The sequence below is a fragment of the Adiantum capillus-veneris genome, chromosome 13 (assembly GCF_014529385.1).
Source record: "Adiantum capillus-veneris isolate H3 chromosome 13, ASM1452938v2, whole genome shotgun sequence".
NCBI classification, from domain to species: Eukaryota; Viridiplantae; Streptophyta; class Polypodiopsida; order Polypodiales; family Pteridaceae; genus Adiantum; species Adiantum capillus-veneris.
In genome coordinates this window covers 123,276,073-123,288,534 of record NC_140943.1, presented here as the reverse complement: position 1 = coordinate 123,288,534, position 12,462 = coordinate 123,276,073, and the positions used below count along the sequence as shown (strand labels likewise).

Here is a 12,462-nt window from a genome sequence, read left to right as displayed (position 1 = left end):
TTCAATTTTGGCAGGTAGTTCAACTTCACAAACATCATGCCCATGCTTCTCTTCTTTAGAGTGCAATGGTTTAAAGGCTTAAAGTAAGATGTCGATGACGAGGTGGCTGTCAGGGTCAGAAAGTCGCCAAGATTCCCAGCGTACGGTCGAGGACATTTCCGTCAGCAATGACCAGTAGGGGCTTAACTTCTGTAAACCACATAGCTGTCTTTTAAAGTGAAGAGAAAAGATTTGATACACAAAGAGATGTTGTTTTTGCATGCTTGTAGGTTTACTGATGCAGCTTTGGAGCTTCCTTTGTTAGGCAGGAGACAAAAAGCAAGCTCTATTGGAGCCTCCTTGTATTTAACTATTTTGGTGAGGTTTCCCAGTTGTTACGGGGAGTCAGCAGGCTGTAGCTGCTTGTTAAGTTGATTGAATTGCAGATATTGAGGAAGCCTTTACCTTAAGAATGTTGATGATAATTTTGCAAGTTGTTAACTGAGCTTGGACGTGCTCATCTGCCGAGTTATGTGGATGAACACTTTTGTATGTGAAATGCAGGTGCTGTATGCTGTTGTCGTGATTGCTGCTCCCTGGATATTTGCTACAGTTACGCAGTTGTATCCTGCTATCCTGTGTAGTTGCAATGTATTGCTGCTTGGTTGTACAGGTTTGTCAACCCTGCCAGAAAATGCACACTGGTTTAATTTTCCCCCCCTCTTTGTTTGTGTCCCACTTTGTCAATTCTAAATTCGCTACAGAAACAAGGTGAAGACTCACGTTGGCATCTTAAAACAAAAAGTTTAAAAAGAAGTCCTATGAAGTGACCATTTACAAACTAAAAAAAGTCTTTTTAAAATCAAAAGTTCAAAGAAGTCATGAGACTCTTCAATGAAGGGACCTCTCTCTCTCTCTCTCTCTCTCTCTCTCTCTCTCTCTCTGCTCTGCCTCGCGCCCCCCGCTGCCCTGCTCTGCTCGTGCTCCCCGCCCTGCTCTGCTCTGCCTCGCGCCTCCTCGCCCTGCCCTGCTCGCGCTCCCTCCCTTGGCGCCCCCCGCCTTGCTCTGCCTCGCGCCCCCGCTGCCCTGCTGCATCGTGCTCTTCCCCCTCTGCAAACCCCCCCCTCCTCTTCACCCAGTCCCCCCGCTGCCTCACGCGCTACCCTGCTCCCCCCCCCCCCCCCCCCCCCCCCCCCCCGGGGTGCGTAGAGAGAGAACGTGCAAGGTGAAAGTTTTCACACGTAGAAAGAGAAAGGTACTAGTGCATAGAGAGAGAAGGCTGAGAACTTTCAAACGTAGAGAGAGAGAAATGCAAAGCGTAGAGAGAGGTGTAGAGAGAGAAAATTTGAGAGCATAGAGAGAGAGGGAAAAAAAAAGCGCAGAGAGAAAATTTGACAGCGTAAAGAGAGAAAGAGCGTAGAAAAAAAAAAAAAAACCTCTTCTTCACTTCTCTATCTCTCTCCCTCTCCTTTGCGGCCTTCAATCATGAGAAAACAAAATGGCAAGGATGACCCTATGGAGGATGCCATTCAAAAATGCAAAGAAGAAATGAGCGAGCCCATCAACAAGATCAATCGCCACCTCCTAGGTACTATTAACGCACTCGACGAGCGCGTGGCGGCACATAAAAGCACAATACATACACTTGAGAATCGTGTGAAGGCCCAAGAGGAGGAAATCACACTACTCAAGAAAGAGCTTGCAGAGGTGCGATCGCAAAATGTCCTCGAAGAGGGAGAGCTTGAACCCTCAGCAATTGAAGAGCTTAACACGATTAAAGAACGAGTGCGGGCCATCAAAGAAGGTGGGGAGCAACAAAAAGAAATGACGACCTCGTGGGTAGATGTCATCACAAAGACCCAACAAAAAGCAGAAAAGGCCGAAAAATGGATTGAGATTGTCAAGAAAGGAAAGGGCAAGGAATTAACCCCCACCCCACACCAACCGTCAGTAACTTGACACTAGCAGAGGAGCAAAGGAGACGGGTGCGGGCCTTACACGTAAGGATATGTGGCCTCAGAGATCAAGATAATGTGGATGAAGAGGTGAAAGAACTCATGACTCTAGTGGGGGCTAATGAGCAGACGCATACGAGGGCCTGGAGAGTGGGCAATAAGAAAAGTGGGAGCAACGGAGAAACCTCGAAAGAAAGGGCACTCATCCTCCGTTTCGCTTCCATGGAAGCGAAGGACTTCTTGAAGAAGAGACCGACTCTAAAGAAGACTGGCATCCTTCTTGGAGATGACCTCACCCTCTCGCAGATTGCTCATATGCAAGAAATAATGTCACCAGCATGTGACTAGTATCTATCCTTTTTGTTGATTTCTTTCTTATTATTTATTCACTTTCACTTTTTGGAAACACCCCTCTGGAAGTCTAACTGCCCTGCATTGCATAGCTAGTGTGGAACTGTTCAGAGGGAGTCCAGGCCCGAGGGCAAGAGAGCACTAAGGTTGGACAAGGACTATGGTTAGCCAAAGTGGGGTCATTGACTAGCCAAAGTGGAATCCTTTGCTACAGAGGCTACATTTCAGTTCTTGGTGTGGCTGCAGTGTACAAAGAGGGTCGGATGACCTAGAAAGATACAATGGTAGCATCTCCTAAAATTTAGGGAACTGCTATTTTGGGACCTGAAAATGTGTTCGCGTTATTACCTCCGGAATGACAAGGGGAACATTTTATTACTCTGCCGCGAAGTCAACTGGGCAACCAATCGGGAGATTTTTAGGCGGCAACCCCGAAACGGGAAATAGCCTGTAAATGTGCCAAGTGGCACATTTCTGTGCACTTTCCTCATGCAGAAAAATGGGCGCTGATTTTTAAGTGTGGAGAGGCCTTCACTTGTATTCTGTCACAGGTTAAGAGCTATGGAGTGCTTCCTTTCCCTGTTATGTACAATTCGGTGCCAGGAGTGATGCCCTGCACGCTACGCACTGCCCTGTCTCTCCCCAATGGCAGTATGTTATGCCCCTCTAGTGGGCTTTTCAATTGACCAATGTACAGTTGTGTGGGTTCATGCACGATTGCCGAGGCAAGAGCCTCTTGAACAAGTACTTGATTAGCTAGCGGCTAATCCCCCGCAAGTACAGGTGATTCGGAGAGGTTTCACGTGCGAAATCTCGTCCGATTCAAAGGGCAAGTAGTCCTACAGGTGCGGGAGCTCGAGGACCTGCTACGGATGCGATCGGCACGCAAAACGGAGCCCGAAACAGTGAATTACTGCCTGCTGTGTATTTTTGCAGGTTTAGGGTTTTGGCCCTTAACGGACCCTAATACCCCCAGGAAGTTCGGGGACGCGAGGGGATCGTTGTACAGGTGATTTGACGCATTTTCGGGGCAGAAAACAGAGAATTCAGCGTGCTGCAGATTCTCGCTAGGTTTTGCTAAGTGTCCATATGCGTCGGGAAAGTCATCCAATGCGTGGGAATATTGACTGTGAAGGGTCCTAGTACAGTTATGCTGCCGAAATCGGGCCAGAACAGTTGAAATTCAGCCAAGGTTGTGCGGGGCAGCTTGTAGGGAACCACAACGTTTATTCCCTCTTTTAAAGAATAAAGAAATACCGAAAGGGGCGCCTATTTAGGGGCCAATCTGGTGTCGGTCTTCTCATACAGGTGCAATCTAGCAGCCTGTATCCCTTTCCCCTTTGTTGTGTCTTGAAAGTACAGGTAAAGTGGGCGACAAATTAAATGGGTGAAAGCAAATAAGGTTTAAGTCTAAGGTCTACTGCCGTTTTTGGATTAAACAGGCCAGTTTCATGGTTCCATCCCCGGGATGAAATCACTTTTTCCGATAGAAGTGAGCCTTGGTCAGTTTGGGCTTGAAGACATAGGGGATCATAGACTAGACACAGGAAATTGCAATTATGGCTGACAGACCAGATGAGATGACTGAAGAGGCTTCCTCTACGCAGGGTCAATAGACACATGAAGTGGGTGAGTCTTCAAGACCACCACAGACGGATGATGATATATTCAGGACCCAGTTGGCTGCTGCTGTGGCTATGTTCACATAAGTAATGCAGAACCCGAGGTTTTCAGTCTTTCTGTAACCTCCTCTTCCGTCTCAGCAAGTTGGGTCACTGGATCATATTCAAAAGCCTGTTAAGGCTCAAGCATAGGTGATTCATACTGCAGAGTCAATGGAAACACCTGTACACTTGACGCAGAACATGCAGTCTCCACAACCTCTGCCGAAGGTGCAAGAACAGGTGGCTGAAATGCCAGTCTTTCAAGCTGTACCAGTTCAGCCAGCCACCTTTCAGCAGCCTATAGCTGGTTCTAATGGACAGGGAAGCAACCTACAGGCTATGCAACAAGTCTTCCCACCATCTTCAGTACACCCTGGCTATTTTGGAGGTGGATCGGTATTCCAGAGCATGGCTGGTCATGCACCTGGAAATCAGTTTTACACGCGAGGAATAGTGTTCGGGGGTACTCAAACAATGATGCCTAACCCCATGTATGGTGTCATGGGCATGCTACCAGGGTTTCAAAGCATTCAGGGCCAATTTGGGATGCCACAGGTAAATTTTGGTATGGCTGGAATTACAAATCAACAGCCAAATATGGCATTTCTAGGTCAACTTAATAGCGGTCAAGGAACATAGATGAACCCTAACAGTGTTCCCATGTTTCAGTCACTTCCATATGACAACTTTACGCCGCTGGAGAGGCCAACTCCGTACAAAGAAGGTAGCAAAGGTGTGACATTCACGACCTTTACAGGGTTTGATGACAGGAAGAAGGCTCTCTCATTCCTCCAGCAGTTTGACAAGGCCTATACAGGGGGAAACTTTACAGAGGCTTCAACGGTCCGCAAGGCAGCCACTTTCTTGACAGGGAATGCGGGACAATGGTGGACAACTTTATTGCTTCAAGGGCAAGCTCCGTCCACATGGATTTACTTCAAGCAGATTTTTGCAGCAGCATGGTTATCTGATGACTTTGAAGCAGATGTCATGACAGAATGGCACCAGCTTAATGCTGCCACTTGCAAGAATCTGGATGACTACAATCGGAAGTTTTGGAAAGCTCTACTTCCAGTAACTTCCTATAGGTTTGTGCCATTGATAGAACAGATTGAAAAATACTGTTGTGGCCTATCCAAAGGATTGAGAAAGTACTGCATGAAGACCAAAGTCACTACTTTGACGCAGCTCATCGAGGTAGCAAACACTGGCAATGGTTTGCTCAAGCGAGAAGATTGTGAATTTAATACTGGCGTCAAGGAAGGATCAGCCAAGAAAAATTCAACAAAGAAGTACGTTCCCAATGAGGTTCCTAAAGCGACTCAGGAGCCAGCCAACGCAGGGAAAGGCAAAGCTACGACTGAATGAGAAAAGGGACCAGCAAAGAAATGGAAAAGACGTTTTCCTCGCAAGTCTGAAGAGCAAAAGAAGGTCGTGAGATCAGAGAACAAATGCTTTATCTATGAGTAGCCTGGCCACATTGCTTACAATTGTCCTCAAAAGAAAAGGCCAGCTGATTCTGAAGACAAGGAGGACAGGAAAGGAAAGAGGCCCATGGCTGGTCTAGTGCCAGATATGGTGGGCGACAAGCCAAATTCAGATGCAAGTGAGCTTTGCAGAGCATGGGGAAAGGTCAGGGATCAAACAGTGCTTATCTTCTTTGATCCAGGTACCAAAGCCAACTTCATTTCCCCAGAATTGGCTTCAAAGTTGGGAATCAGACCTGAAGAGATGGGGTATACAGCAGGTAGGTTTGGCATGTCCTGGCCATACAGAGGCTGTGACACCCATCATCGGAAAGTTGCGCCTACATATCCAGTCCTATGTAGATGCTGAAGAATTTTACATCATGTCATTGGACGGATGTGATGTGTTGCTAGGTATTCCTTGGTTGTTTCGTGTACAGGGAATCATGGATGCCTACAACAAAAAGATCTTTGTACAAAGCAGGGGAAAGACTCACATTCTAGATGTAAAGCTTAAAGGGGAGTCTATTCCCACTGTATCAGCTTCTGCTATTACTTCTGTAATGAAAAAGCATCTTTCTGCGTACTTGGTTTTTGCACGTGAAGTGATTGTGATGAATCAAATTTATCTGTGTTAGATAAAGAAAGGTCAATGTTTTTACAATAGTAGAGCGACTGTTTTTCTGATTCATTACCGTCTCAATTACCGCCAGAGAGACCCGAGGACCATGCGATAGATTTGGTGGCAGGCAGTAGCCCACCAAATAAGCCTGTGTACAGGGTTAGTGCGGCTCAGCAGAAAGAGATAATGAGCCAAGTACAGGAGCTGTTAGAAAAGGGGCTGATTCAGCCCAGTTCATCTCCATTCTGTTCTCCAGTGTTGTTGGTGCAGAAAAAGGATGGCTCATGGCGTATGTGCATCGACTACCGTGCACTGAACAAGAATACCATCAAGAATAGGTTCCCTATACCTAGAATTGATGATATTCTGGACAAATTAGAAGGAGCAGCTATGTTTAGTAGGATAGATCTAAAGAGTGGGTACCATCAGATCCGCATTAGATCAGAGGATGTGCACAAGACTGCTTTTAGAACAACGTTTGGCCTTTATGAATTTTTAGTGATGCCCTTTGGTCTCACAAATGCTCCTGCTACGTTCAATAGGATGATGGACAGAATTTTCCGTCCACACCAACAGTTTGTTGGTACATTCTTTGATGACATGATAGTCTACTCAAAGAATGAAGAGGAGCATAGGCATCACTTGGCCATTGTGTTCAAAGAGCTACGCAGCCATAGGTTGCTCATCAATGCAAAGAAAAGTGAATTTTTTCTGGAAGAGATTCACTTTTTGGGACACATTGTCTCAAAGGATGGTGTCAGAATGGATCGTGCAAAAGTTGAAGCGATCAAGTCATGTCCAGATTTGAAGACGGTGCATGATGTCCGAAGTTTCTTGGGACTATGCTCCTATTACAGAAGGTTTATCCGAAATTTCGCTGAGATTGCTTCACCTTTACATGCTCTTCAAAAGAAGGCAGTCACCTTTAGATGGACACAGAAAGAGATTTCAGCTTTTAATCTCTTAAAGAAAAAGATGACTTCAGATCCAGTCATTGTGTTGCCAGATCTTAGGAAGTCATTTGTGGTCCAGTGCGTCGCCTGCGGTAGTAGCATTGGTGCAGTGCTAATGCAAGATGGCAGGGTAGTAGCCTATGAGAGTAGAATCCTGCAAGGGCCAGAAAAGACTATGCAAGTCTATGAAAAAGAACTGCAGGCCGTGATTCATGCGCTCTTAAGTTGGAAACACTACCTGTTAGGTGCAGATTGCGTTGTCCAAACAGATCATCAGACCTTGCGATACTTCTTGACACAGGCAAAGTTATCTGAGAAGCATATGCGATGGGCAAATATCTTGTCCATGTTCCATTTTCAGATTGTGCATGTGGAAGGCAAGAAGAACGTTGTGGCTGATGCCTTGTCAAGGAAGCCACAAATTTCAGCTGTGTCAATTCCTTATCATCATGAACTTGATGATATGAGGGAACAATATGCAAATGATGAAGATTTTGCAAGGGTCTTCGAGCAGCTAATGGATGGACAACGTCATGAACACTATCTTCTCAAAGAACACTATCTTCTCAAAGATGGGTTCATGATGATGCATGGCAGATTGTGTGTCACAAAGCCATTGCGACGCAAAGTTATGGAAGAGAGTCATATCCCACCGTATGCAGGGCATCATGGTATCGATGCTACAGTTAAAGCGGTTGAGACATTCTTCTACTGGCCTACATTGAGAAGAGATGTGGATGCCTTTGTGCGAGAATGCCTAATATGCTAGAAGGTAAAGTTTGACAGGCAAAAGGCACCAGGGTTATTGCAACCACTACCTATTCCAGATAAAACATGGGAAAGTATTGCTATGGATTTTATCTTTGATCTTCCGAGAACGCAGACAGGAAACGATGGTATTTGGACCATCATTTGCAGATTCAGCAAGCAGGCTCATTTTATTCTTGTCAGGAAGAAGATAAAGCCTGATTAGATGGCATGCTTGTTTATGAGCAATATTTTCAAGTATCATGGCATGCCACAGTCGATTGTTAGCGACCGTGATCGACCGTGATCCACGCATGACAAGTTTGTTCTGGAGAGGCTTGTTTGAGAATATGGGCACAACGCTCAAATTCTCTTCGTCATTTCATCCTCAAACAGATGGGTAGTCAGAAGAGGCAAATTCTACTGTCCTAGATCTGCTGAAGTGCTACGTGTCAGAGCATAAAGGAAAGTGAGAGCAGTATTTGCCATTGGTGGAGTATGTATACAATAATACAGTGCATTCATCAACTAGCAAGGCACCTTTTGAGATAGTTGAAGGTGGCAAGAAAGTTCCTCCCATACTGCATACAAAGGACAAGATATTTGAAGCAGATAAGTATGTTCAGGACATGGATGAAATGTACAAGAAGGTCAAAGTGGCCTTAGAAAAGACTCAGGCAAAGCAAAAGAAAGCAGCTGATCGTCACCGTCGTGAAGTGGTATTTTCACTTGGTGATTGGGTGCTTTTACGCTTTGAAAAGGCAAGGTTAAAGAAGATGAAGAAAGCAGCTGATCGTCACCGTCGTGAAGTGGTATTTTCACTTGGTGATTGGGTGCTTCTACGCTTTGAAAAGGCAAGGTTAAAGAAGATGAAGGGCAAGGAAAGACTGTTTCCAAAGCTCAGCATGCGTTACTATGGGCCTTTTCAAGTATGCGACATAATCAATGATGTTGCATATAGGCTGAAATTGCCTGAGAATTGGAAGATTCACAATGCGTTTCATGCGAGTCTTCTCAGACCCTATGTGGGTGATGTGCCAGAGGATATGCTAGCTGAAGATCAGCCGGAAGTCGAGGAACTTGACGAGATCTTGGTCCCGGAACAGATTTTGGCACATAAAGAAAGAAAAGTGAAAGGCAAGGTTGCTGGGTGTTACTTGGTGAAGTGCCCTACTGCACTGTGCTCTTCCCCCTCTGCAACCCCCCCCCCCTCCTCTTCACCCCAGTCCCCCTGCTGCCTCACGCGCTACCCTGCTCTCCCCCCCCCCCCGGGTGCGTAGAGAGAGAAAGTGCAAGGTGAAAGTTTTCACGCGTAGAAAGAGAAAGGTACTAGTGCATAGAGAGAGAAGGCTGAGAACTTTCAAACGTAGAGAGAGAGAAATGCAAAGCGTAGAGAGAGAAAATCTGAGAGAGAGGAAAAAAAAAGCGTAGAGAGAAAATTTGACAACGTAAAGAGAGAGAGCGTAGCAAAAAAAAAAAAAACCTCTTCTTCACTTCTCTGTCTCTCTCCCTCTCCTTTGCGGCCTTCAATCATGAGAAAACAAAATGGCAAGGATGACCCTATGGAGGATGCCATTCAAAAATGCAAAGATGAAATGAGCGAGTTCATCAGCAAGATCAATCGCCACCTCCTAGTTACTATTAACGCACTCGACGAGCACGTGGCGGCACATAAAAGCACAATACATACACTTGAGAATCGTGTGAAGGCCCAAGAGGAGGAAATCACACTACTCAAGAAAGAGCTTGCAGAGGTGCGATCGCAAAATGTCCTCGAAGAGGGAGAGCTTGAACCCTCAGCAATTGAAGAGCTTAACACGATTAAAGAACAAGTACGGGCCATCAAAGAAGGTGGGGAGCAACAAAAAGAAATGACGACCTCGTGGGCAGATGTCATCACAAAGATCCAACAAAAAGCAGAAAAGGCGGAAAAATGGATTGAGATTGTCAAGAAAGGAAAGGGCAAGGAATTAACCCCCACCCCACACCAACCGTCAGTAACTTGACACTAGCAGAGGAGCAAAGGAGACGGGTGCGGGCCTTACACGTGAGGATATGTGGCCTCAGACATCATGATAATGTGGATGAAGAGGTGAAAGAACTCATGACTCTGGTGGGGGTTAATGAGCAGACGCATACGAGGGCCTGGAGAGTGGGCAATAAGAAAAGTGGGAGCAACGGAGAAACCTCGAAAGAAAGGGCACTCATCCTCCGTTTCCCTTCCATGGAAGCGAAGGACTTCTTGAAGAAGAGACCGACTCTAAAGAAGACTGGCATCTTTCTTGGAGATGACCTCACCCTCTCGCAGATTGCTCATATGCAAGAAGTAATGTCACCAGCGTGTGACTAGTATCTAACCTTTTTGTTGATTTCTTTCTTATTATTTATTCACTTTCACTTTTTGGAAACACCCCTCTGGAAGTCTAACTGCCCTGCATTGCATAGCTAGTGTGGAACTGTTCAGAGGGAGTCCAGGCCCGAGGGCAAGAGAGCACTAAGGTTGGACAAGGACTATGGTTAGCCAAAGTGGGGTCATTGACTAGCCAAAGTGGAATCCTTTGCTACAGAGGCTACATTTCAGTTCTTGGTGTGGCTGCAGTGTACAAAGAGGGTCGGATGACCTAGAAAGATACAATGGTAGCATCTCCTAAAATTTAGGGAACTGCTATTTTGGGACCTGAAAATGTGTTCGCGTTATTACCTCCGGAATGACAAGGGGAACATTTTATTACTCTGCCGCGAAGTCAACTGGGCAACCAATCGGGAGATTTTTAGGCGGCAACCCCGAAACGGGAAATAGCCTGTAAATGTGCCAAGTGGCACATTTCTGTGCACTTTCCTCATGCAGAAAAATGGGCGCTGATTTTTAAGCTAGGAGAGACCTTCACTTGCATTCTGTCACAAGTTAAGAGCTATGGACTGCTTCCTTTCCCTCTTATGTACAGTGCGGTGCCAGGAGTGATGCCTTGCACGCTACGCACTGCCCTCTCTCTCCCCTATGGCAGTATGTTATGCCCCTCTAGTGGGCTTTTCAATTGACCAATGTACAGTTGTGTGGGTTCATGCGCGATTGCCGAGGCAAGAGCCTCTTGCACGGGTACTAGATTAGCTCGCGGCTAATCCCCCGCAGGTACAGGTGATTCGGGGAGGTTTCACATGCGAAATCTCGTCCGATTCAAAGGGCAAGTAGTCCTACAGGTGCGGGAGCTCGAGGAGTTGCTACGGATGCGACCGGCACGCAAAACGGAGCCCGAAACAGTGAATTACAGGCTTCTGTGTATTTTTTCAGGTTTAGGGTTTTGGCCCTAAACGGACCCTAATACCCCCAAGAGGTTCGGGGACGCGAGGGGACCGTTGTACAGGTGATCTGGCGCATTTTCGGGGTAGAAAACAGAGAATTCAGCGTACTGCAGATTCTCGCTAGGTTTTGCTAAGTGTCCGTATGCGTCGGGAAAGTCATCCAATGCGTGGGAATATTGACTGTGAAGGGTCCTAGTACAGTTATGCTGCCGAAATCGGGCCAGAACAGTTGAAATTCAGCCAAGGTTGTGCGGGGCAGCTTGTAGGGAACCACACCGTTTATTCCCTCTTTTAAAGAATAAAGAAATACCGAAAGGGGCGCTTATTTAGGGGCCAATCTGGTGTCGGTCTTCTCATACAGGTGCAATCTAGCAGCCTGTATCCCTTTCCCCTTTGTTGTGTCTTGAAAGTACAGGTAAAGTGGGCGACAAATTAAATGGGTGAAAGCAAATAAGGTTTAAGTCTAAGGTCTACCGCCCTTTTTGGATTAAGTAGGCCGGTTTCAAGTAATGTCGGAAATTAAAGCAGCAAGGGAGAAAGGGAAGATTTCTTTTTACAGGGATGGAAGGTGGTGGTGATATTGGAGCGACGCTCCGCATGACGGTGTGAGACCTATGGGACCACACTAAAGATGGCAACCTCGAATTGTAATGGGTCACTTTGCCTTGATGTAGGTGCCTTTGAGGATAGTTTGACAGGGAGAGACATCAGTTTCTACTCTGATACGCATCAAGCCCCTGGGCAATCCATGCCTCATGTGAGCGGATATAGATGGGAGACAACCTGCAGACTTAAGACTAGATCGAAGCATCGAGGACGGGGTTCAGGGGGAGTGGCAGTTCTATTCAGGGAAGAATTGCAGCCATTGATATATATAGCGCGCAAGGATGAACAGGCTAGGTACATGTGGGTGAGGCTCAGGGCAGAGACAGGCATATACCTCTACATTGCTATTTGTTACTTTCCTCCTAGTACGTCAGTATATGCATCACCTAGAGGACATTCCCCCTTTGCTATTTTGGATAATGACATATGGGAGTTTTCCAAGAATGGTGACATTATAAAACTAGGGGAATTCAATGCTAGGACTGCCCATCACCAGACATTATTTTATGATACTTCCGAGGAGATGTTTAGGGAACTGGACGTTACAGAGATGGGCCTATCCAGACTATCACAAGATGAGGAATACACTAAGTATGGCAGATACTTGATAGATATGGGAGTTGCACATAGATTGGCCATTCTGAATGGCCTACAAAGATTTTCGACAGCTGGAGGTTTTACTTGCTTTCCACACCGACATGGTGCTAGCACAGTGGATTATGTTATGGCCCGGCAAAGTCTCATTCCATTCTTTCAGGATTATATGGTGGGCACTAGGCCAATTGGAGTAGCAGTTGATCATGCTATCTGGTCTTTCAC

General features: G+C 46.2%; 1 protein-coding gene across 4 annotated transcripts in view; it reads left to right on the top strand.

Annotated features, from left to right (window-relative positions):
* Window positions 1-12,462, top strand: part of LOC147444804 (protein FIP1-like) — a 148,058-nt gene that overhangs the window by 78,821 nt on the left and 56,775 nt on the right. For all 4 annotated transcript variants that reach the window (XM_086527339.1, XM_086527337.1, XM_086527336.1 and 1 more), the window contains exons 2-4: window positions 15-174; window positions 270-357; window positions 544-652. In XM_086527339.1, the coding sequence (XP_086383465.1) occupies window positions 89-174; window positions 270-357; window positions 544-652 (283 nt within the window). In that variant the 5' untranslated portion in view covers window positions 15-88. The remainder of the gene's footprint in view (window positions 1-14; window positions 175-269; window positions 358-543; window positions 653-12,462) is intronic.